At 42.6% G+C, this 24688-nt stretch overlaps 2 protein-coding genes across 4 annotated transcripts in view; one reads left to right on the top strand and one right to left on the bottom strand.

The window, feature by feature from the left end:
- Nucleotides 1-3007, top strand: part of rb1 (retinoblastoma 1) — a 477115-nt gene extending 474108 nt beyond the window's left edge. Inside the window, exon 27 of the mRNA XM_038802634.1 lies at nucleotides 660-3007. Within this exon, the coding sequence (XP_038658562.1) occupies nucleotides 660-733 (74 nt within the window). The 3' untranslated portion in view covers nucleotides 734-3007. The remainder of the gene's footprint in view (nucleotides 1-659) is intronic.
- An 888-nt stretch (nucleotides 3008-3895) lies between these two features.
- LOC119969258 (RCC1 and BTB domain-containing protein 2-like) overlaps nucleotides 3896-24688 on the bottom strand; it is a 133451-nt gene continuing 112658 nt past the window's right edge. For 2 of the 3 annotated variants that reach the window (XM_038802632.1, XM_038802631.1), the window contains exons 9-12: nucleotides 22746-22872; nucleotides 21665-21798; nucleotides 12571-12701; nucleotides 3896-6716 (exon numbers count right to left, since the gene is read on the bottom strand). In XM_038802632.1, coding sequence (XP_038658560.1) covers nucleotides 6576-6716; nucleotides 12571-12701; nucleotides 21665-21798; nucleotides 22746-22872 — 533 coding nt within the window. In that variant the 3' untranslated portion in view covers nucleotides 3896-6575. The remainder of the gene's footprint in view (nucleotides 6717-12570; nucleotides 12702-21664; nucleotides 21799-22745; nucleotides 22873-24688) is intronic. The other variant, XM_038802633.1, reaches the window with a different exon arrangement.

The following is a 24688-nucleotide window of genomic DNA, read 5'->3' as shown; positions in this document are numbered from 1 at the left end:
AGTATAGTATTAGAAAGGACGAGTAGCCAAAGGCTGTTTGCAACAGGAGAGACGTTGAAGTGATGCAATCTAAGACACACAGGGAAATAATAAAATAGTACTTGTAGGGTCCAAATAACAAGAAAGTTCAGATGATGATTTAAAAGGTTAACCTTCTCTTTCTTCACCAAAAAATAAATTGAACCCGAGTGCCTTTGGTCACGTAGTCAGGCAGAACAATAACATTTCAAAAGCCATTAAACAAGAAACACATTCTGAAAGTCATTAAGTTGTCTAATTGCGGAGCGGCACAGTGGTATAGTGGTTAGCACTGCTGCCCCACGGCGCCAAGGACCCGATTTCGATGCTGGCCCCGGGTCACTGTCCGTGCGGAGTTTGCACATTCTCCCCATGTCTGCGTAGGTCTCACCCCCCCCAACCCAAAGATGTGCAGGGTAGGTGGATTGGCCAAGCTAAATTGCCCTTTAATTGGGGGTGGGGGGGAAGCTGTGTGAATGCATGTGATCCCGAATTATGTATAAAACTTCCATCATAAAGTTTACTTTTATTATAATTCCGGTACTCCACAAAATAAGTGAGTATACTAAACTGAATCAGTTCCTTTAGTCTAAGTAATATTAAATATTTTCATTCTGACAGTCTTGTTGATATCTCTACAGCATCCACAAGGAACAAGATGCAAGAGCAGAAACTGAAAGATGGGAACAGTGGTATGAAAAGGGAGGACAACTGACTTTAGCACTTTCATCTGACTCAGGAATGCATCTGCACTGCATAGGAGCATGATCCTCTGCAGTTGAATCTTCATCAGTTCTGGCCAAGGTTGATTTATGTTCCTTCCTTTCACAGATTTTGTTTTACCAGGGTTTTTTTTCTTTTTATAACCTCCAGTTAGTGAGTTTCTTAAGTCATTTTAGAAAATTATTTTGCTAAACACCATGCCTTAAAGGTCATATTTTCCGCTGTGTGTTAAGTTTAACAAAAAGTGAGAGTAAATAATAGAACGGACTGATTAAAGTATCTTTCCTTCTGATTTTTACCACTACTCTTGAGTGTTTACAAGAATGACCCCTGGAATAATCTGAATCCCATAGCTATGTACAAGGGCATTTAGTACACTAGACTTACAAGGAGTATATTAGTTAGTTTTCAGCAACCTTCACCTCTGCTAAATCTTCAGCTCCACTCACCTGTGCTTCCCTTCTCTGACATGTCTCATGATTTGCATTCATCTGTTTTAATGTAACATTACTTGCTACATACTCAGTATTTCTGTTAATGCAGCAACCGCTTTAAAATGAATTACTGATGTGTGCAAATGAAAAAAAAATGCTTTGCTCTTCGCTTGATGCTCTGTGCAAGTTGTAATGCTTTTAGCTGGGTCCTTTCAGTTGTTGAGTCTGTGATGCACAGCCACACTTTTTGTATCTGGCATAAATTTGAGTCTGCCTGCTCCAAATGTTTTTTGTATTTCTTACAGTCAATGAATTGGAATTCCATCAACTTTGACCAAACATGTTTTGTACACGCATTTCAATTGGTTAGTTGCTAATTGAGATCTGGAAGGCTCATTGTTATGTGTTTGGATTGGTGATTTTTTGATGTCTAGTAACAATTATATGTTAAATGAAGTGATCTGTGCATTTTGATTTGGGTCTGTAAAAAAAAAACCCAATTAAATGAAGATAATTAACACCCTAATCATAAAGGAGGAAAATATGGTCCTAAATGTAGCATTTGCACCGAATATGTGCAGTTTCAATTTTATTAATGTTTTTATTTATGTATAAGATTTTACTTATGACAAACTAGAAACAAGTTTGTGTGTAGTTGAATTGTCTCCAAGTTGCAAGTAATGTGCCTATCAATTTTGGTTCTGGTAATGATACAAATGCTTTAAGTTTGCAATAAGACATAAGAAAACTTGCATTTATATAGCACAACCTCAGGATGTCATAAAGTATTTGTAGCCAATGTACTTTTGAAGTATAGTTGTAATGCAGGAAATGTGGCAGACAGTTTGCATATTGCAAAGTCCCACCAACAGCAATAAAATAAATCTTTAGATCATCCATTTTAGGTGTTAGTTGAGGGCTCGATTTTGACTATGACACAGGGAGAACTTCTTTGATCATGTCCTTTTAATAGGGTCATAGAATCTTTACATCTACCGGAGGGCAGAGAGAGCCTCAATTTAACATTTCACTTTAAAAGACAGCAACTCAAGTGCCAGCCTATATTATGTGCCCAAGTCTGTGGTATGGGTCTTGAACCCACAACCTTCGGACCCAAAGGCACAAGTGTTACCACAGTCTGATATCTAAAATAGTAAGATGTATTGATGTGGTGAACTGCACTATTGTTTTTGATTTGTGCATTGCACCAGTACCAGATTCTGTTTTTCAGAGTTTTAAACTGATGCTCTATTTAATTTTGCAGAGGTACCAACAGGTGTTACTAGCATTATGTACAAAGAGTACAAAGGCAGTATTAAGCCACACTACTGAGCATTGGCTTATATACCTCAGACTTCCAAGTCTTTTAGCCTTCACAATTGAAAATGCAGACTACTAAAACAAAATGTTGCTGAAGGTCTCAAACATTTTGACGAACAAATTTTGAAGTAAGATCTGTGCTGTAATATTGGGCTTGTGGTAAATGTTTCTGAAATTGTCCTCTAAACAGGCTCTATTAATGATTCAGATGATTGGGATAATTGTAACGGTGGATTGTTTTGTGTTTGTGACAGCGAAAACTTGGGGCACTGGTCCCCTCAACAGCTCATCATCCATGCAGATGAACCATGGATATGTTATCATTGAACATTAATGGTTAATCAGTATGTGAGTTAAATATCTTTACATATTTCTGATTAAAAGCATGCAGAAGTCTATACTCATGATTTGTTCAGCAAGAATTCTTATTTGTACTGCACATTATGGATTACGGTACTGCTGTTTTTATAAATTTTTTAATATAGTAAATAAAAATCTGCAAAGTGTCTGTGCAAGATTGTTTTTTTTGTTATAGATTCAGGAGCGCAAGCTCCAGTTTTAATTGATTTTATAAAAACAAATTTGCAGATATCACAAATGTTGTGAACGAACTCAACAGTACACCTCTGCTATTTGATTTCATCACAAGGCATATAAAATATCAAAATCGTGAAACCAAAAATGCCACAGTGAAGTACCTTAATTTCCTCCCCTACTTAAAGCTGGTGACACACCCTGAGGTGGAGCAGGCAATTGGAATTGAAATGAAGCTGCCGTCACTAACAAATAGCAAAATGGGCTAAATCTCCAACTCTACTCCCTGGCCCATCATTTCAAAGGAAGCCTATCTATATTTACTACAAAGGTATTTTATAATTTGTTAGTGGAGGCGGATTACTGCAGCATAACATTTAGCAGCACGGTCTGTTTGATAAATGGCCATATGGGAAGTGTTCTATATTTTGGAAACATGTGTTTTAAGTATATAATTTGACCCTTACATGGTACTACTGATGCCAATGTATACCCCAATAAACTGATCCCATCCACTAACCAGTTAACTCTTTTGAATAATTTGCTGGCACTCTGCACCACATGCTCCAAAGGCAATCTTTGTGGTATCAAAATAGTGAAAGGCTGTCCTTTCAGCATTGGGGCAGAAGTGCCAGAGTTATTTTCCAAATCTACCCAAAGCATCTGTGTGCCATGCTTGGATGCTACTAAACATATCTAGCAACTATCCCATGCAATTTGTGCATGTGATGTATCAGGTTGTCAGCACGATATTCACTGCCTACTCCGTACATTGTTAGTCTATGCCCAACAACAGTTCCCATCTTCAAATGACCCATCCCAGTGCCACACAAATACTGAATAAATGATTGATAATATCATCCTCCTTCTTGCAATTTTTAAATCCTTTATTTTAAATGCTGATCAAAGAAGCGGAGAGCTGAGAGATGCTTAATAGTTGCAACAACATCCAGTTTCATAGCCGGTTATATGACTTGAATGTAAAAAACAGATTATACTGAACATCTTATACTTTAACATTACACCAAGTTTAACAAAGGTTCCAGTAGTCACTGTTAGTAACATACAAAAATCTAGAGGTAAACAACAATACAGCAGTAACGACAAATAACATACTGAGGGCAGCATTAACATTTAGGTAGATTTGTTTCTCCAAATTAGCTTAAATATCTTTTTCCAGCTATTAAATTTATATCCTTAATTTTATATGTCAGTGAATTAATGGAAAAATTTGAATGCACATCTAATACCGCTATCTGCCTCTGGCAAAATGACTAACATGATTAAACCGCCACTCTTGGTACCTAATACATAATGGTCAAATGTTCATTTTCAAAGTGTTTGAACTACTTATGGACAGTAGTTATAAATGTTAAATTAATTGACAGACTTACTGCTGTAACCTCACTAATTGTTAGCTAAGTTAAAACAGATGGCCATAATGGGTTGCAGCTAAACCGGGAGATGGACACTATGGAACAAATTCAGTGCAAGTCCATCTACATACTGCTATATTCAAATCTGCACCTGTATTAAATCTACCCTCAGGTGAGTCTGTTCAAACCAACATAAACTTGTTGCAAGTAAATCATCTACTTGTTAGCCCTGATGGAAGCTATACTGCTGCCTACATATAGCAGATTCAGCCAGAGCTCCACTCGATGCAACAAGGAGGAAAGATAGTTCAGAATGAGTGTCCCTTCCTCACATAATACCCCAGTATCTTAAGCAGAATGCTACCTGTAGGTTTCTGGAAATCAAGGCTGGTAATTTCCCTACAGCCCACACTGGTATATACTTTGGATGGGAGAAAAGACCCATGGGTCTTTTAAATAATTACTCAAATTTAGAAGTGGTTTTATTTATTCTAATTCTTTCAGGACTACTATTAGCATAACACCTGCAGAGCCATCTGAAGTTAGTGATTTAAATCACTGTCAGATGATTCCCAGCGCAATAGTCCAGGGGAAATTAACACTTCAGATAGTTTCTAAGTCAATCCGAAAGGGATTCCCCAGCACATCTTTGGGGTACCCCATAAATATCAATGCTGGGGAGCCAGGAAGTAACAGCCTTGAAGGTTGTTTGTTCACTGATTTAGTGTTGAGAGATACAATGACTTAGCTTCAGCTGTGCCTAGGTTACAAAAAGAGCCAGCAGGTGATGGAATCTCCTCACTGTCAAAATAAAATCTGCTTTAAAACAGCAGACAATTCAAATCAATTTATTTCCTTACTGACAGATGGAAAGTTCCTACCTGTCAGAGAGGAAACCAAGGAGTTCTGCTCTGCTCACTAAAGCTGTGGGAAGTGTGTAGTCACTGCCAACACCTGAAGATAAAGTTCTATCCCTCAACACCACACTAATCTACTAAAACATCTCGCCATCGACGTGACAGCGGAGTTATTCCAAATGACACTGCTGGTATTCCCAGCAACAAACGGATTTATTGCGTTCATAAAATGTTCAATTATCTGTTGACAATTCTTCCTCTATCCCTCCCCTTCCCTTATAAATTTACGTTTATCAGCTCCTTAAGGTGTCTATTGATACAGCACTCACCAGTGCCTTTTGCTTGGAATAAAGAATTTCTCCTATTATTGGTAAACTTGTGTTCTAATGAGTCATTTGGGACATGTTGCTAGCCTTCATTTTGCTTTCACTGTGGAACCATAGCTTTAGGATTATAAAACGACTGAAGTAACACGATTGGTTTGTAGACACTGATATGAAACCAGCAAATGCAGGAATCATAAGGATATTCCTAAAGCAAGCCATAATGCTTAGTTCTGAATTACACATTAGGTATAGAATTCTAGTACTAACGTGCAAAATATATTGAAAGAATTACTTTCATAATCTCGTGTTTCATTCTTCTGATGCTGGCTCTTTTCTTCAAACGGAAAATGAAGGGGGCAGCACGGTGGCACAGTGGTTATCACTGCTGCCTCATGGCACCGAGGTCTCAGGTTCGGTCCAGGCTCTGGGTCACTGCCCGAGTGGAGTTTGCACATTCTCCCCTGTTTGCGTGGGTTTCACCCCCTCAACCCAAAAATATGCAGGGTAGATGGATTGGCCACGCTAAATTGCCCCTTAATTGAAAAAAATGTTGGGTACTCTAAATTTATTTTTAAAAAAGAAAAACAATACCCCAATCATTCCACAAGCTTTTCCTTTCACATGCAGCTGAACCATTCAGATGTTGACGGTTCCAGGTTTAATCTTGGTCCAATGTGACTCCTGGGGCAACGGTTCGGGAAGGTAAAAAATCAGGACCCATCTCCAGATGACTATTGAACAAACTCTCACTAGAATTGTGCACAGCTCAATGCCAAGCAAGGAACTCAGCTAAAATATTTCCCTCCTTGAACAGCCTGTTTAAGACAAAGAAAAAATAGCTTCTTGGGCAGTGTCAGTTGGTACCTGTGGAATTCAACCTGCCAGAGCTGATGCCTAAAGGCAGATAAACTCATTAGAAAGAGGGGAAGAAAAAACAAAAAGGTGACGAGGAGACTGGTGCATTCAGTGTCTGCTCAAGTTCCTGCTTCAATTCCGGAATGCTCCGTGCTTGCCAGCCTTGCTGATGAAATTCTTCAAGAGTTCGTGGTCCATGTCGGAAAAGCCTTGTGTTTGCGTCACGGCTGTCAAATGATTGACACAGAACTTAAAGCAAAACTCTTCCAACCCCTGGAAAAACAATTCACTTCATTTATCCGATGGCAATTCAAAGCAACTAATTACCCATAACATTCTGTTTCGAGGTGTCAAGCTAGACAAATCTAGGGACCTCAAACACAGCATTCCTTTTATTCACCAATCTTAGGAAAAACTATTGGGAAAAAATGTACAATTCATTTGAAGTAGCACTTGAGTAGAGAGATCAACAAGCTCCAGTAAAGGTGGTTGCATGAAACCAAATGTGATTGCAATCTTTGACAACTTTGTGACAATTCAGTTTCATTTCTAACACCATAAGTGTGATGCAAGGGCAATGAAAAAACTTTTGCTGAATTTTGTTTTGAGATGGGGGAGACAGGCAAAATCAATTACATTGAAAAGAAAAAGGTTGATATCTTGTAGTGAGACTTTCAGGAGCAAGTTACAAAGAAATACCTAAAAGGTAGTAATCTCCGAGATACATACTGCCACAAGCTTGTGAGGAGAAACAGTAAAAGAGAGATCAACAAGCAGCTGAGAATGGCACAGAAGGGAGGTTTTTCAGACCCCTGGGCATTGGGCCTAGTTCTTGGACAGGAGGCCCTGTAGAGGCCAGATAGGTTGCATCTAAAGGCTGAGACCAACAGCCTTATGGGAATATAACTGGCATTGCGGGTTAGGGTTTAAACTACTTTGTCATAGGGAAAGGCACTAGGATAAACATAAGAAACCAAGTTCTGAGAAGATTGGGAAAAACAAATAGCACTAGAGCAAGGATTCCCAAACTGTCACATGTAACTCTGGTGTCAGACATCACCGAAGGGTATGCAAGACTCTTCATTACAGGCCTAATGATGGAACCTCCCTTGTTCTTACTCAATTCACGCTTTCCCAATTCATTGTGATTTGCATTAAATTACAACTTGTAGACTCTTCTGTTGCTAGGATTGATAACAACATGGGGTAGTTAAATAAAACAGTCGACGGCTTGCGCTTGCAACATTTCCGCAGGTTTCGTTTTGGGAAGTGGAACTGCCAATTGCTTTGTTAACCTGGTTTAACAGAACTCCTTTCTATTGAGAACATACCAGACTATCACTACCAATCACACATTACAGTGAATGGTAGAGCCTGGTTATAAACAAGCTGGAATATTTTTGGTTGAATTGCTCAACTTAAAAAAAATATTTGTTGTTGCCCAAGATTTTCTCCTTTATAGTGTAATTCCCACTTATCTTTCAAGATGTTAATTTTTCACTTTCATACCAGTTTTTCTTTTGGAGGAATTCAAATTATTCCATGCTTTGAAAATTGTCATTTTCACCACCTTTACTGATCTCTTTCAAACATCAATGATGGTTATGTTTGCATAGATCTTAATTTAAATCTGAAACATATAACATGACCAAGAACATTGTCATACTTGAAAGGGAACAAACTATTCAAAGAAACTGCATCAGACATTTTTTAATATGTGGCTATGCTAACTAAAATAGAGGGCGGAATTTTCTAAATATGTCCCCACGCCGGCAAGAAAACCGGCGCCAACAACTCCGGCATCAATGGCCCCCGAAAGTGAGGAATTCTCACCTTTCTAGGGGGCTATGTTGGCGCCGGAATGGTCCCCTCTGCCCCAACCGGCGGGGAACGGCCCACGCGATCCCGCTCAGTGTATTTCTGTGCATGCGCGGAACGGCTGGCGTATTCCCACGTATGCACGCCTTCTAAGCGCCGGCCCCCGGGCAATTTGGTGGAGCCTTACAGGGGCCCGGCGCGGAGTAAAGTAGGCCTCCACTGAAACAGCCCACCCGCCAATCGGTAGGCTCTGATCGCGGGCCAGGCCAACGTGCTCCCCCCCCCACCCCCGGGTCGATCCCCTGCCCCTCCCCCCCACACACACTGCCAGGTCCCGCCGTGTGGGAGGTGAATAACCCACGTCGGCGGGACTCGGCCAAACCCATTGGCCACTCGGCCCATTGGGGCCTGGAGAATTGCCGGGGGAGGGGGCCCTGTCAACGGCCCCCAACCGGCGACCCCACCGGCGCCTGAAAAACGGCGCCGGAGAATGGGGAAGCTGGCGTCGGGGCACGATTCTCGCGCCCCCCCCCCCACCCAAGGGATTCTCCAACCCGAATCTCAGCCAGAAGGTGTTCGAATTGATCCATTTGGGTGAACAGAAAAGTTCATCAATGACATCCAGTGCTTTGGATTGCGTTACTGAAACAGACGTGGAGTAAGTTTGTTTCTCGGGAACATATCCCTTCTTATTTAAAAAAAAAATTAAATAAATTTAGAGTACCCAATTCATTCTTTTCCAATTCAGGGGCAATTTAGCGTGACCAATCCACCTACCCTGCACAAATCCACAGACAAAGGGAGAATATGCAAACTCCACATGGACAGTGGCCCGGTGCTGGGATCGAACCCGGGTCCTCAGCATTGTGAGGCAGCAGGGCCCTTCTTATTTTTTAAACTTTGCAGTGTTTGAATATGTTTCTAGGAAATGTTGAATTGGAAAGAATTATCAAAATTAAAAATGGTGCCTTCATTCTTAGTACAATTACGTTAAACTGATGGGTCTATCATCCTAGATTTAGGTGAAAATGGTGGGAGAAGTATCTAGAGAAATTAAACCCCTGGAGCCTACTACCCTTTCACGACATTTTCAACAGTATCCATGCACCACAGTCTTGTCCTGGATACCTCAACTGACAGAAGAGTCAAGATTAGGCAAAAATCTGTTGTTATGTGCAGCTTTTTTTTAACGTGCAAATTTGAACAGAAAAACCCCTGCACAGTACCTTCCAGGCTGCTCTGCAACTGCAAACAACACTGCAGGAGCATTTGGTTCCAACAAAAGCAGTTGGTTGAGGTTCAGGTTCAAATGCAAGCAGCATTCCCTGAATTGTTGGTGAAAGTGGATTTTCATCACTCATTGAGATGAAAGTGAAGTATTGTCAGCATGTTGATCACTCCAAACATTATGCACTTATGCTCAATCACTTCCATCCATCACATTAATGGTGAGTAGTACTATTAAAGCATTGTTTAAATTTGTATATGAATTTATAACCTGTTCATTCTGTACAATGTTTGGATATCAAAGGGGTTAAAACATTACACCTGTGTGCTGGTAGTGATACATGGGCAGCTGGTAGATGTGGAAGTAGATATACAATAAATTTGGGAACCTGTGCTCTAAAGTAGATACATTCAGAAATAGAAGGGAATCAGACAGCTGGCATATGTGGAACAGTATAAAGATGAATCAGACAGCTGGCATATGTGGAACAGTATAAAGATGAACGGTTATTGACCTGAAACTTTTAACTCTTTCTGCACAGATGCTATCAGACCTTAGGTAGTCCCAGCATTTTCTGTTTTTATTTCAGTCCAAGATGGGTTTGGAGTATATGTACTATAAATTGCAAAGTGTGTGGTAAATGAGGTAGGTGAGGTGAAGTCTGCGAGAAGGGGAGGACTAGGAATTTATTATTCTTAGCTACAAGATATTTAGGAAACACAGGGAAGGAAATAAAGGAGGGAAGGTGTTGATCAAATAAGCTAATAAATTATAGTATAAAAGCAAATTACTGCGGATGCTAGAATCTGAAACGAAAGGGAAAATGCTGGAAAATCTCAGCAAGTCTGGCAGCATCTGTAGGGAGGGACTCTTTGTCAAAGCACTTTTTGTCAGCTTTGACAAAGAGTAATCAGACTCTAAACGTTAGCTCTTTTCTCTCCCTGCAGATGCTGCCAGACTTGCTGAGATTTTCCAGCATTTTCCCTTTTGTAATAAATTATAGTATTGGGAAGGAATGATTTAGTTGAAGAGCCAAACACAGAACCTATTTGGTTAGAATTAAAGAACAATAGAGAAACTAATTCACTACTGGATGTATACAATAGATCGTCAAATAATGGGAGGAGGTAGAGAAGCAGATTTTCAGTCAAATTACAGACAGATGCAAGAATAATGATAACTGAATTAACCCAATACAGACTGAGTTAGTAAGTGTGAAAGAGGGAGGTGAATTTCTAAAATGTGTACAAGAAAACTTTCTTGATTAGTTTAAGCAGTGCTGGAGCATATGAAGCAAGGCATATTACAATGGGTAAACCTTGAAAAATACTGATCCCAATATCATTAAGTTTAGAAAAGTTATGGAAAGGGATAAGGAACAACCAAAAGTAAAATAATTTAAACAGAGAAGGGCTGGTTTCAAGTTGAAAAGTAATCTGGCCCAGGTGAATTTGAATCAAACATTGGTAGGAAAAATAGAATATGAACAATAGGAGGATGCCTCAAAGTAGGAGAAGATTTGGGTAAAGTAGACACTTTCCTCACAAGGGAGTAAGGAAGATATCCAAAGATGACTAAAGATATAGAAATAACATGAAACAAAAAATTATGGCAAATAAAGTTCAATCAATACAATGAATACAGAAGTACATGGGAGATCTAAACAAAATATAGAAGGGCAAAGAGAAGACTAGGTTAACAGCTAACAACAGGGAACCCAAAAGTATTTTAAAAACATATAAATAATATAAGCGTAGACAAAGGAAGGGTGGGACCTATCAGAGAGAGAAAAGGAGATCTTTTAGGGTCAGAGGGCATGGCTGAGATACTAAATGAGTGCTTTGCTTCAGTCTTCACAAGAGAAGAGGATTCTGGGAATGCGGCAGTGAAGGAAGTGGTCAGAGCAGCTTTGGAGAGGACAAAAATAAACAGGAAAGACTTAAAAGGTTAATGATCCTCAAAATAAAAAGATCACCCCATTCAGATGAGATGGATCCCAAGATACTGGGGGAAGCAAAGGTGGAAATTGCAGAGACCCTAGCCACAGTCTTCCCTTCCTCCTTGCACGAGGAATGGTGCCAGTGGACCGGAGGATTTTACACATTGTTCAAAAAGAAAGATTAAATTACAGGCCAGTGAGCCGGTCAGTGGTGGGAAAATACTTACGAGTCAATATTGCGAGAACCAAGCAAAATATGGGTTGCTAAATGAAAGTCAGCATGGATTTGTTAATCATATTTGATTAATTTGTTTGAGTTCTTTGATGAAATGATGGAGAGAGTCAATGAGGGTATCACAGTTGATGTTAGTCTATGAACTTTCAAAAGGCATTTGATAAAGTGCACGATAATAAATGTGTTAGTGAAATTAACGTTCATGGCAGTATGGGTACAAAATTGACTAAGGAGTGTACAGAGTAGCGGTGAACAGTTGTTTTTCAAACTGTAAGGACGTGTACAATGGTGTTCCCCATGGATAGGCATTAGGATACTGCTTTTTGATATATATCAATGACATGGACTTGAAAATACAGGCCATAACTTCACAAGTGACATGTAGAGGATAGTGATAGAATGCAGGAGGACAGAGGCCGCTGAAATAGGCTGACGTGATAGGTGCAGCTCAATGACAGAAATATGAGGTGACACTTTCTGGAAGGAAGATTAATAGAGACAAATAAACAAAATAGTACAGTTTTAAAGGGGGAGGGGGAACAGAGAGAATTAGAGATGTATATATAGAAACTTTTGAGGGTGACAGAACAAGGGGTAAAATGAGGGAATTATCTTTCCATGCAATGAATTACAATGAACTAGAACTCACTGCCAGAAATGTGCTGGAAGCAGATTAACTTTCAAAAGGGAGTATGTCAATTACTGGAAGGGAAAAAAAGGGATCTGGAGAAAATGACCAATGGGATTAATTGTTAAGTGTTGGCACAGGCATAATAAGACAAATAGCCTCTTTCTGTCTTGGGTCATATCAAGATAGTATGAACTGAAAGGACATTTACTTTCCAAAGCAAGCAGTAAGTTCATAAGGAACATGTTTAGCATGCATAGTTTGTTCCGATTCTCCTACCTTTGCCTGATATTTCACTGCAGCTGACAGTAAAGTGATGGCATTCTCCACGGAAATGCCTTGTTTAATAGTCTGCTCACAAAGGTTTTTTAAGCTGTTCTCTCCGTAAAATGCTGCCAAATCTAAAAGGCCTGTAGGGTAAAAAGTAATAATCTTTTTAAACACAAGTGTTTTGAAAAAGAGCACTTTTTTACTTTTAAAATCAAAACCAAGACCATTTATATTATGGTTTTGAATACAATTTATCATATATTTGCATATATTAAATACAATGCATGTATCACTGTACATATCCTAATCAATGTATCATTGAGATCAGTGGAAATCTTTAGCCTTGTAGCAGGGTGACCATTATATTTCGACAGCTACAATCATGTCAGGCACAACAGACCCATTGGCGATTCTAACTAGCCCTGGTTGAATGGCAATTTCCACCAGATCATTCATTGTATTCAGTCCTTCCTATGTACTTCATATTTCCCAGAAACAATTCTGTAGCCCTTCTCTGGCCACTGTCATTTTACTATTTTTACTGGACAACTAGTCCAGCTCCCCTCCTTCCTGTGCTATATCCTGTAGTATATAGTTACCAATCTTGGTCTTTATGTGCTCAGGATTCAGTCATCCCTCTAGGTGGGTCTTGTCCACAAATGATTGCCTCCAGTTCATTATTTTGTGTTCAGTGTAACTTATATTGCTGCATCCAGTTTTTAGTAGTTATTTTACCATAACCCATTTCTGGCCGTTTATTATATTCTTATTCCTTCCTTTAGATTGTCCTTTACTATTTTTCCTAATTTGTTATTTTTCTGTAATTTCTAACTATTACTTTCACCCAAGTTATTAATTTAAAATCTTACTTACTTACAGCCCTAGCTATCCTTTCCCGCCAGAACCTTGATCCCAACCCAATTCAGGTACATTCAACCCAATTGTACAGTCCCTGCTGATCCCCATCCTGGTACCACTTCCCTAAGGAATATACTCTCTCCTTCCCCATCACTCCATAGCACATTTCGGATTTTCTAAGGTGGATACTGTGGTAATTTGAGACCACAAAGGAAGTAGTCAAATGTGTTGTTTAAAAGAAGGAACTTCTTTACTTAAATAAATAACGTTGATTGACAACAACTCAGTAGAATAGCAGTAACAGCAAAAACTATGAAAAACAGGAGCATGAGTAAAACAGGTCTTGCTTACAGGTCACCCTCTCACAGACTGAAAAGCCCGCCAAAGTCCACATATGCCCAGAACCCTCAGCAGACGCCAGTAAAACAATTACATAGGAGACAGGCTCATCAAAACATTCTATACTCAAAATTACACTCTGCAACAGATATGTAATTACATGAGTTATACAGCAGAGAAACAGGCCAACCAGCCCAGTCTGCCGGTACTGGTGCTGCACTCAAGCCTCCTCCCACCTTTCCTTATCTAAATCTGCCAATCTTAACCATCTATTCCCTTCTCCCTCAAATGCTTGTCGAGCTTCTTATAGTATGCATCCATACTATTTGCATCGCCCACTACAATGTGATAGTTGGTTCCACATTCTCAATGCACTTTGGATAAAGGAACTTCTTCTGAATTCTCTATTGGATTTCTTGTTTTTTTTAAATGTATTTTATTATAAACATGTATCAAAACAGGTTACAGCGAATAAACGCCCCGGGAAACATACTTCCCAACAATCAACTATAAAGTTTGTACAGATTTCCCCCCATTTTCACCCCCCCCACCACCCGCACGATGAAATGAACAGCTCCTCAAACACGGTCACAAGCATCCCCACCTTTCCTCAAACTCCCTGAAGAGCCCCTTAACTCATACTTTATCTTCTCTAACCGCAGGAATTCGTACAGATCACCCAACCATCATGCTATGTCCGATGGCGATGCTGACCTCCACTCCAGCAAAATTCGCCGCCGTGCGATCAGAGAGGCGAAGGCCACAACATCAGCCTTCAGCCTGGCTAAGACCGCGAACACTCCCGCCCAGAATTTTCCCAATTTTTCGCAACCCCAAAATTCGCTGGACCCCGCTCACACCTCTCACACTCATCTGCTACACCCTGAAAGAACCCATTAATTCTCGCCTGAGTCATATGCACCCTGTGCACCACCTTAAACTGCATCAGGCTCATTCTTGCACAAGAGGAGGTCCCGTTTACCCTTCACAGTGCCTCACTCCATACTCCCCAATTGATCTCCCCTCCCAACTCTGCTTCCCATTTGTCCTTGATCTTCGCCACCCGCTCGCCTCCCTGCTCCCCCAGCCACTTGTATATATCCCCAATTCTTCCCTCCCCTTCCACATCCGGAAGCAGCAGTCGCTCCAGCAGAGTGTATCCTGGCAACCTAGGGAACCTCCTCCAGACATTTCGTGCAAAGTCCTTAACCTGCAGATACCTGAACTCACTCTCCCTTGGCAGCTCTACCCTCTCCCTTAGCTCCTCCAGACTGGTGAACCCTTCCTCCAATTACAAATCCCTCACCTTGATCAGCCCCACTTCCCTCCACCTCCTGTATACACTATCCATTCTCCAGACACAAACCCATGATACTCACACAGCGGCGTTAGCACCCACATCCCTTCAACCCTAAAATGCCTCCTCAGCTGATTCCATATCTTCACCGTGGACTGCACCACTGGGCTCCCTGAATACCTACTCAGAGCCATTGGCAACGCTTCCGTCACCATAGCCCTCAAACTAGACCCCTTACAAGATTTCTCCTCCATCCTAACCCACTCTACCCCTACTCCTTCCCACCACCGCCGCACCTTGTCCACATTCGCCGCCCAATAATAATGAAGCAGGTCTGGCAACGCCAACCCCCCCCTGCTGCCTCTGCCTCTGTAGCAGGGTCCTCCCCTCCCTCGGCACCTTCCCCGCCCATACAAAGTCAGAGATGATCGTGTCCACTTTCCGAAAAGGCCTTTGGCATAAAGATCGGGAGAGCTTGAAAGATAAACAAGAACCTTGGCAGAATATTCATTTTCACCACTTGGACCGTCCCCGCCAATGTTAAGTGCAGTGTATCCCACTTCTTAAGATCCTCCCTGGCCTCCTCCTCCAGCTTTAGGTTCCACTTATGGAGCCTCGTCCATTCCCTCGCTACCTGAATCCCCAAATATCTAAACCTATCCCTCGCTATGGTAAATTAGCCCGCTGTGCCAGCTCATTCACCGGGAAAATCTCGCTTTTCCCTACATTCAGTTTGTATCCCGAGAACCCTCCATACCTCCCCAGCAGGCCCATAATCCTTCCCATTCTCTCCCACGGATCCGAAATATACAGCTAGAGATTAACGGCATAGAGCGACACCCGATGCTCCCTCTGTCCCCTCACAATCCCCCGCCACTCTGCCGACCCCCTGAGAGCCATCGCCAATGGCTCTGTGGCCAGCACAAACAGCAATGGCAACAGCGGGCACCCCTGCCTCGTACCCCTGTGTAAGTCAAAGCTTCATGAGCTCATATCATTCATCCTCACCCTCGCCCTTGGTGCCACGTACAGCAACCGCACCCATGCCACAAATCTCGGCCCAAACCTAAACCTTCCCAAAACCTCGAACACCATAGCCCCCGACGAATTCATCACCACATTCAACATATATTACTCGCGAGCTGCCTGCGCTTCACAAAGCCTGTTTGATCTTCTGCAACCACCCCCTGGATACACTCCTCCATCCTCCCCACCAACAATACTTTCACATTAGTGTTCAATGGTGATATGGGTCTATACGACCCACATTCCACAGGTCTTTCCCCTTTTTCAGGATTAATGTGATTCCTGCCTGTGTCATCGTCTCCAGCAACTCCCCCAGATGTGGTACTAGGTCCGTTGCAAATTCCTTATAAAATTCCGCTAGGTACCCATCCGGCCCAGGGGCCTTCCCCAACTTCATACCCCTGATACTATTTAGCACCTCCCTCAGCCCCAGGGGCTCCTTCAATGCCTGCCTCTTTGCTTCCTCCACCTGAGGAAATTCCAGCTCGTCCAGAAACTGCCCCATGCCCCCTCCTCTCCCCCGGGTCAGCCTCAAAGTCCCTGGTAGTGCTCCCTAAATGCCTCATTTATCTTCCCTGGCTCTGACACCACATCCCCAGCCCGTATCTTCAATATTTCCCTGGATGCAGCCTGCCTCCGCAGCTGGTGCGCCAACACGAGGCTCACCTTCTCCCCATACTCGTATTGCACCCCTCTTGCCCTATGCAGTTGCCCTACCGCCCTCCCCTGTCTGTCAAATTGCCCCTGCAACTTTTTCCTCCTCGCCAATCCCTCCACGACGAGCACCCTCGAATACTCCCTGTCCACCTCCACTATCTCGCTCACTAGACGGTCATGTTCCGCCCTCCTTTCCCTATCCGCACGAGCCTTAAACAAAATAATTTCCCCCTGGACCACTGCCTTCAGTGCTTCCCAAAAAAATGGCCGGCGACACCTCCCCATTCTGATTGAACTCCACATTACATAGAATTTACAGTGCAGAAGGAGGCCATTCGGCCCATCGAGTCTGCACCAGCTCTTGGAAAGAGCATCCTACCCAAGGTCAACATCTCCACCCTATCCCCATAACCCAGTAACCCCACCCAACACTAAGGGTAATTTTGGACACTAAGGGCAATTTAGCATGGCCAATCCACCTAACCTGCACATCTTTGGACTGTGGGAGGAAACCTACGCACACACGGGGAGGATGTGCAGACTCCGCACAGACAGTGACCCAAGCCGGAATCGAACCTGGGACCCTGGAGCTGTGAAGCGATTGTGCTATCCACAATGCTACCGTGCTGCCCCTTAATCCCTAATCACCAACCGCACCTTATTACAAAAACTTCCATCCTCCAACAACCCAGAGTCAAACCTCCACCCCGGCTTCTGCTTGCGTCCCGATCTAAACCAAATCTCAGGCCAGTGGGGCGCATGATCCGAGATAACTATCCCCGCATATTCTGCCCCCCCCACCCCAACCAAAATCTCCCAACTCACTACAAAGTAATCAATCCTCGAACACAACTTATAGACGTGTGAAAAGTAATACTCTCTTCCCCCAGGTTCTGAAAACGCCATGGATCCACCATACCCATCCTCTCCATAAACCACCCCCCCCCCCCAGCTCCCTTGTCATTCCACCCTACACATCGACGTGGGGTTCGACCTATCCACCCTCGGCTCCAGGACACATATAAAATCTCCTCCCGTGATCAACTGGTGTGTGGGCAAATCCGGGATCGCTGCCCGCAAGCCCCTCATAAAACCCACATTATCCCAATTTGGGGCATACACATTTACCAACACCACCAGTGCTCCTTCCAATAACATATCTCCCACCCGGATCCTTCGCCTCCTTCGCACTCACAAATCCCATTTTTTTTGCTCATTAAAATTGCAACTCCATTCGATTTCAAATCAAACGCTGAGTGAAAAACCTGCCCGACCCACCCCTTCCTTAACCTAACCTGGTCCTTCATACCGAGGTGTGTCTCCTGCAAAAAGACAACCCCCGCTTTCAAGCTCCTGAGGTGCACGTGACCTTTTAACCAGCCCATTCAGTCCCCGGACGTTCCATGTTACCAACCTTACCGGAGGCTTATTGGATTTCTTGTCGACAACCTTGTATTAATGGCCTCCAGTTATGTTCTCCCCCACAAAGGGAAACATTCTCTTGGTGTACACTTTATCAAATTCTTTCATAATTTTAAAGATCTTTATGAAGTCATCCTTCAGCCTTCTTTTTCCAAGAGCAGAGACCTAAGGCTGTGAATCCTTTCCTGATACATTTCATACCCCATACATTTCTGGTATCATACTGGTAAATCTTCCCTACATCCTCTCCAGTCCCTCTACGTCTTTTTATTTAGTTTACCTTGCTGACTTGGATAGAACATTGTCACTTGTCTATCTTTCTGCTCATTGCAACTGCACTGGACATAGCAAATGCTACCTGAAAAAACAACTGAATGGCATCTGAACCACAACTAAAAGGAATCTGTCAGAAATCTTCCTTGTGGGGGCAGCACGGTGGCGCAGTGGTTAGCATTGCTGTCTCACGGTGCCAATCCCGGATCTGGATCACTGTCTGTGTAGAGTTTGCACAATCTCCTCGTGTTTGCGTGGGTTTCGTCCCCACAACCCAAAGATGTGCAGGGTAGGTGGATTGGCCATGCTAACTTGCCCCTTAATTGGAAAATAAAATGAATTGGGTACACTAAATTAATATTAAAAAAAATAAATCTTCCTTGTTTACAGGAACATTCTCACAGTATTGGCTGCAGGATAGTCTGTACTGATCTGGGATTATTTCTCCGATTTGGGGAACGTGATTTACTTTTGGCTGCTGCAAGGTTTGCACCGGGACATGCTGGTGGACACCAGCCGACCATGTAACCTAGCACATTTCTACCCCTCTTGTGCTCTGAACATAGAACATACAGTGCAGAAGGAGGCCATTCGGCCCATCGAGTCTGCACCAACCCACTTAAGCCCTCACTTCCACCCTATCCCCGTAACCCAATAACCCCATCTAACCTTTTTTGGACACTAAGAGCAATTTAGGAGGCCAAACCACCTAACCTGCAAGTCTTTGGACTGTGGGAGGAAACCAGAGCACCCCGAGGAAACCCGACACGGGGAAAACGTGCAGACTCCGCACAATGACCCAGCAGGGAATCGAACCTGGGGCCTTGGCGCAGTGAAGCCACAATGCTATTCACTGTGCTACCGTGCTGTCCTGAAGAGTCATATGGGCTCCAAAAGTCATTGATGTTTCTCTCTCCACATTTGCTGCCACACATGCTCAGCATTTTCTGTCTTTGTTTCAAATTTCCAACATCCGCAGTATTTTGCTTTTACAGCAGTTTAAAAGATGGTTATGGTTAGCATCTGTATGCAGTTGCAAGCTATGGCCACTGGATGGAGATGTAAAGCAATTTTCCCATCATCTCAATTATGTTACCATTGCTGATGCCCCCATCAATGGCCTGGCAGTCACCATTGACCAAAAACCTAACTGGACCAGTCATAAAAGTACTATGGCTACAAGAACAGGTCAGATGGGGTTTCTGCAGCAAATAACTCGCATGACGATTCCCTTAAGCCTGCCCACCATCTATAAGGTAAGGGTGTAGTGAAATACTGTCCTGGATGAGTGCAGCTGCAGCTACACTCAAAAAGCTCAAAACCATTCAAGATAAAACAACCGCTTGATTGGCATCCCATATGACGTGTTATTTGTGTTGGTCTAACATCGACTGCATCTGGATGCAGTAAAACGAGAAACAGGCGTCCGACACAGGAGATGGTCCAACACTGTTTTATTGAACCTGTTGATTGCTGTACATAATCTGCTGTGGGTTGACACTCTATTAACCTAACTGATAACCTCCTACTGGATTGACCAGACTAGCTCTCTACCACATGGTGATGATGTTCATTGACCTGTGCACTGTGACTATCACCCTAGCCGTGTCCTGTGAGAGAGAGAGAACCTTAATGCCCTGTGGGCTTTATAGTGGTGGTGTTCTGTCTGGTGATTGGTTGTTCTATGTCATGTGTTTTCATTGGTTATCCTGTCTGTCAATCTCATGATATACATGAGTGGATATTATGACACCAGACACAGCCTTAAAATATTTACTCCCTTTGACCCCAGTGCACTGAGACAGCAGTGTGTACATCATCTAGGTAGCACGGTGGTTAGCACCGTTGCTTCCCAGCTTCAGGGTCTCAGGTTCAATTCCCGGCTTGGGTTGCTGTCTGTGCGGAGACTGCACATTCTCCCCGTGCCTGCGTGGGTATCCTCCGGTTTCCTCCCACAGTCCAAAGATGTGTAGGTTACGTGGACGGCCCATGCTAAATTGCCCTTAGTATCCAAAAAGGTTGGGTGGGGTTACTGGGTTACGGGGATAGGGTGGAGGTGGGGGCTTGGGTAGGGTGCTCTTTCCAAGAGCCGGTGCTGACTTGATGTGCCGAATGGTCTCCTTTTGCACTGTAAATTCTATGATCTACAAGATACACTGCAGCAACTCACCAACCCCATGCCCTATCCCACCTGGATGGACGAAGGAGTATATGCATTTGAATCTAACCACAGACTAGTGCCCCTCTAAATCACACACCATCCGGACTTAGAAATCTATCACTGTTCATTCACTGGGTCAGAACCTCTTTCCTTTGGAATGACAACATCATTTTGGACTCAAAACATGAACTCAGTTCCTCCCTCCACAGATGTGCCAGACCTGCAGGGGAGGTTGCCCAATATTATAAATGTATTAAAGCAAATTACTGCGGATGCTGGAATCTGAAAGCAAAGCGAAAATGCTGGAAAATCTCAGCAGGTATGGCAGCTTTGACAAAGGGTCATCTGGACTCGAAACGTTAGCTCTTTTCTCTCCTTACAGATACAGGGGATGGTTTAGCTCATTCAGCTAAATCGCTGGCTTTTAAAGCAGACCAAGCAGGCCAGCAGCACGGTTCGATTCCCGTACCAGCCTCCCCGGACAGGCGCCGGAATGTGGCGACTAGGGGCTTTTCACAGTAAGTTCATTGAAGCCTACTCGTGACAATAAGCCATTTTCATTTTTTCATTTCATGCTGCCAGACCTGCTGAGATTTTCCAGCATTTTCTCTTTGATCATAAATGTACTGTTATTGTGGCAACTCTGAAAAGTAATATTATTTTTTCTCCCTGTAAACCTATTCATTTTTACAACATCTATGGTTCTAATTTTCCTCATTTCTGTAATAATAATCTTTATTAGTTTCACAAGTAGGCTTACATTAACACTGCAATGAAGTTAATGTGAAAAGTCCCTAGTCGCCACACTACGATGTTTGTTCGGGTACACAGAGGGAGAATTCAGAATGTCCAATTCACCTAACAGCATGCCTTTCGGGACTTATGGGAGGAAACCGGAGCACCCGGAGGAAACCCACGCAGATACGGGGAGAACGTGCAGACTCCACACAGTGACCCAAGATGTGAATTGAACCTGGGTCCTTGGCGCTGTGAAGCGACAGTACTAACCACTGTGCCATGCTGTCCATAATTCAAATACACATATCTATTAAATAGCCAGTATACAGTACCTATCGCATCCTCGGGAGGTAGGGTGACAGAGTCTGTATACAAGTATTCTAGAAAGGCACGGTACACTGGATAGCTAAACTGATCGATTTCAATCACATCATCATCATGGAGCATGGATCGGAAGTGTTCACACCTGCTCAAATTAAATGATAAAAAAGTTTATAATAAAGCCTACTGCAAGAAATTAAAGAGTCAAAAGACTAATCTGAACTTGAAACACAAAAAAGTATATGGAGATTGCATTTTAATAGCCTTACATGTATTCTCTAGGTCCACATTCGTTTTTTTGGGACCATGATGTGGAAATGCCGGCGTTGGACTGGGGTGAGCACAGTAAGAAGTCTTACAGCACCAGGTTAAAGTCCAACAGGTTTGTTTGGAATCACTAGCTTTCGGAGCGCTAGGTGAACCTGATGAAGGAGCTGCACCCCGAAAGCTAGTGATTCCAAACGAACCTATTGGACTTTAACCTGGTGTTGTAAGACTTCTTACTGTGTCTTTTTGGGGGGGGTAGCGAAAGGAACACTGCTCTGCGAAAAATCCAACATAAGTGTAAATGTAAGTAAGCAGGGCTAATGGGCCTTGGTGGAGAGGAATACAAGTTCAACCATTGTAAAGCTGTTGTATCCGCATTAGATGACTGAATACTGAGTTGCCAAAGTGGGATAAAGTGTTGTACCAGAGGCCAGAAATGAAGAACGGCAAAGTTCTCAAGAGTAAGGCTGGAGTTGGTTAATGAAATAGGGAGTGGCTGGGCCATGGAGGAATGTGAACACAAAAAAGAGAATTTAAAAGCCCAAATGATAACAAAGGGACTTCACACAGTACACAAAACTGAGGCCATGCTAAAATTGAATTCATTATGGGGAACAACTGGTCTGAATATTTCAAACAAATAAAATCGGCAGAGCTTCTCTGAAAAATCATCCAAGACACCTTTTAAGACAAGGGTTTGCAGTCAGATTTTAGAGTAGTTATGAACATAAAGGAAATCTCTCATCAATTTTAACAGTAAACTATTTCTCACACTTATTAACAATTACTGCTACGAGTGGATTTCTGATGACTTTAGGCCGCTACCTTATTTTGAGAACAGCTTTGTGAGCATGGATAATCTTTCCATCCACAAGGAACTTTAGATCCGAGGTTTCCGTGCTATCAAATTCTTTCTTCATTGATTGTGCCACTGTCAAGTGATTGTCACTTTCTATAATACCAGAAGAACAGGTAGAAATTAGATTGGGGGAAAAGGGAATGGAACTAGCAAAGGACAAGAATAAGGAACAAAAATAAACTCCATTACCTTTTTAAAAAACAAAAACATATTCTGATTTTTATCTAACGATCATGGAATCCATTCAAAATACATCATTTTTTTCACAAATCTTTTCTCACAAAGCCTGTTTTGCGTGCAAATATTTTAAAATAAAATTGTTTCCCCAGAACATTTGCTGAAATGCAATTCACTTCAAATATGCTCAGCAATACTCTCATTGAGTGCAGCATATAACTGATTAGAGGGAGAGGTCCTCAGCAATATTCACTTCAAGCTGTCTATGCGTGCAACCGTGAACCGCTCTAACAAGTACACTTTCTGCAGCTTAGTAAAAAATGTAAAGGTAACACGCAAAGAAACAATCAGACCTTGCAGCAAAAAAAATGTAACGGGATCATTGGTCCTCAGTATTGTAGAAAAGGATTATACTTCTTCTTTCTGGTCTCCCAGTTTTGAGCCTCTGGAGGTCTCTTGCTTTGAAGTCTACAACTTACTTATCTTTTTAATTGCACAGCCAAAGGTTCTCATACTGGGAAAAATTAATTGTTTGAAATGGAGATTTGATCCAAGTTTGTTCACTCAGACAGAAACTGCATCAATGATTCTCAGAAGACGGAATTACACAGAAACTACCCCACAAAAACAGGTCCTTCAACCGAAACACTCCAGACTGATGTTTATTTACTATGTCAGCAGCTCCCATTTCCACTTCGCCAATCACCAATTTTTTTTTTTCCTTTTTAAATTTAGAGTATCCAATTTTTTATTTTCCAATTAAGGGGCAATTTAGGGTGGCCAATCTACCGCCCCTGCACATCTTTGGGTTGTGGGGGTGAGACCCACGCAGACACGGGGAGAATTTGCAAACGCCAGATGGACAATGACCCAGGGCCAGGATCAAACCCGGGTCCTCAGTGCTATGAGGCGGCAGTGCTAACCACTGCGCCACCATGCTTCCCTCAACTTGCAAAAATATTTAATTGGCTATGAAGTGTTGGGACATGATGTGAATTCAAGCTCATTCTTTTTTAAAAAATAAATGTAAAGTACCCAATTCATTGTTTCCCATTAAGGGGGAATTGTGCAAGGCCAATCCACCTACCCTGCACATCTTTGGGTTGTGGGGGCGAAACCCACGCAAACATGGGGAGAATGTGCAAACTCCACACAGACAATGACCCAGAGCCGGGATCGAACCTGGGACCTCGGCACGGTGAGGCAGCAGTGCTAACCACTGCACCACCGTGCTGCCCTACAAGCTCATTCTTAATGTTTACCCAGTGCATCTGTGAAAATAAACAAACATGTCACAGCAGGAGACTTGTTTGTCCTTAGATTCAGCAGAATAAGAATTAAAAATACAATTGTGATAGACAATGAGAGTCTCCAATAAGAAAAGACCCAACCATCACCTACTTGTAAACGTTAATGGGGTTACTACCACCAAGTCCCTATCACGTCATGAAGGGGTTACCACAGACCAGAAGCTCAAGTGGACCAGCTTTGTCAACAGAAGCTGAACCCTCTGCAATGTGTATATTACCTCCTGAGTCCTTACAGCCTCTCCAAGGTCTGAACTGTGATGGAATATTCCCCACTGAACTGGATTGCATCAACATTCAGCAATCTTTAGCACCAAACACAACTTAAGCAGTTCACTTGATTGGTGCCCCTGCCACTAGATTCAATACCCACCCCCTGGATATTGAGTCTGGTGCCACAAGACTCAGTTCATAGCCCTGAATTT

This window comes from Scyliorhinus canicula, chromosome 7, assembly GCF_902713615.1.
Source record: "Scyliorhinus canicula chromosome 7, sScyCan1.1, whole genome shotgun sequence".
Lineage (NCBI taxonomy): Eukaryota > Metazoa > Chordata > Chondrichthyes > Carcharhiniformes > Scyliorhinidae > Scyliorhinus > Scyliorhinus canicula.
The sequence above is the reverse complement of the archived record's forward strand: the minus strand, read 5'-3'. Positions and strand labels throughout refer to the sequence as shown.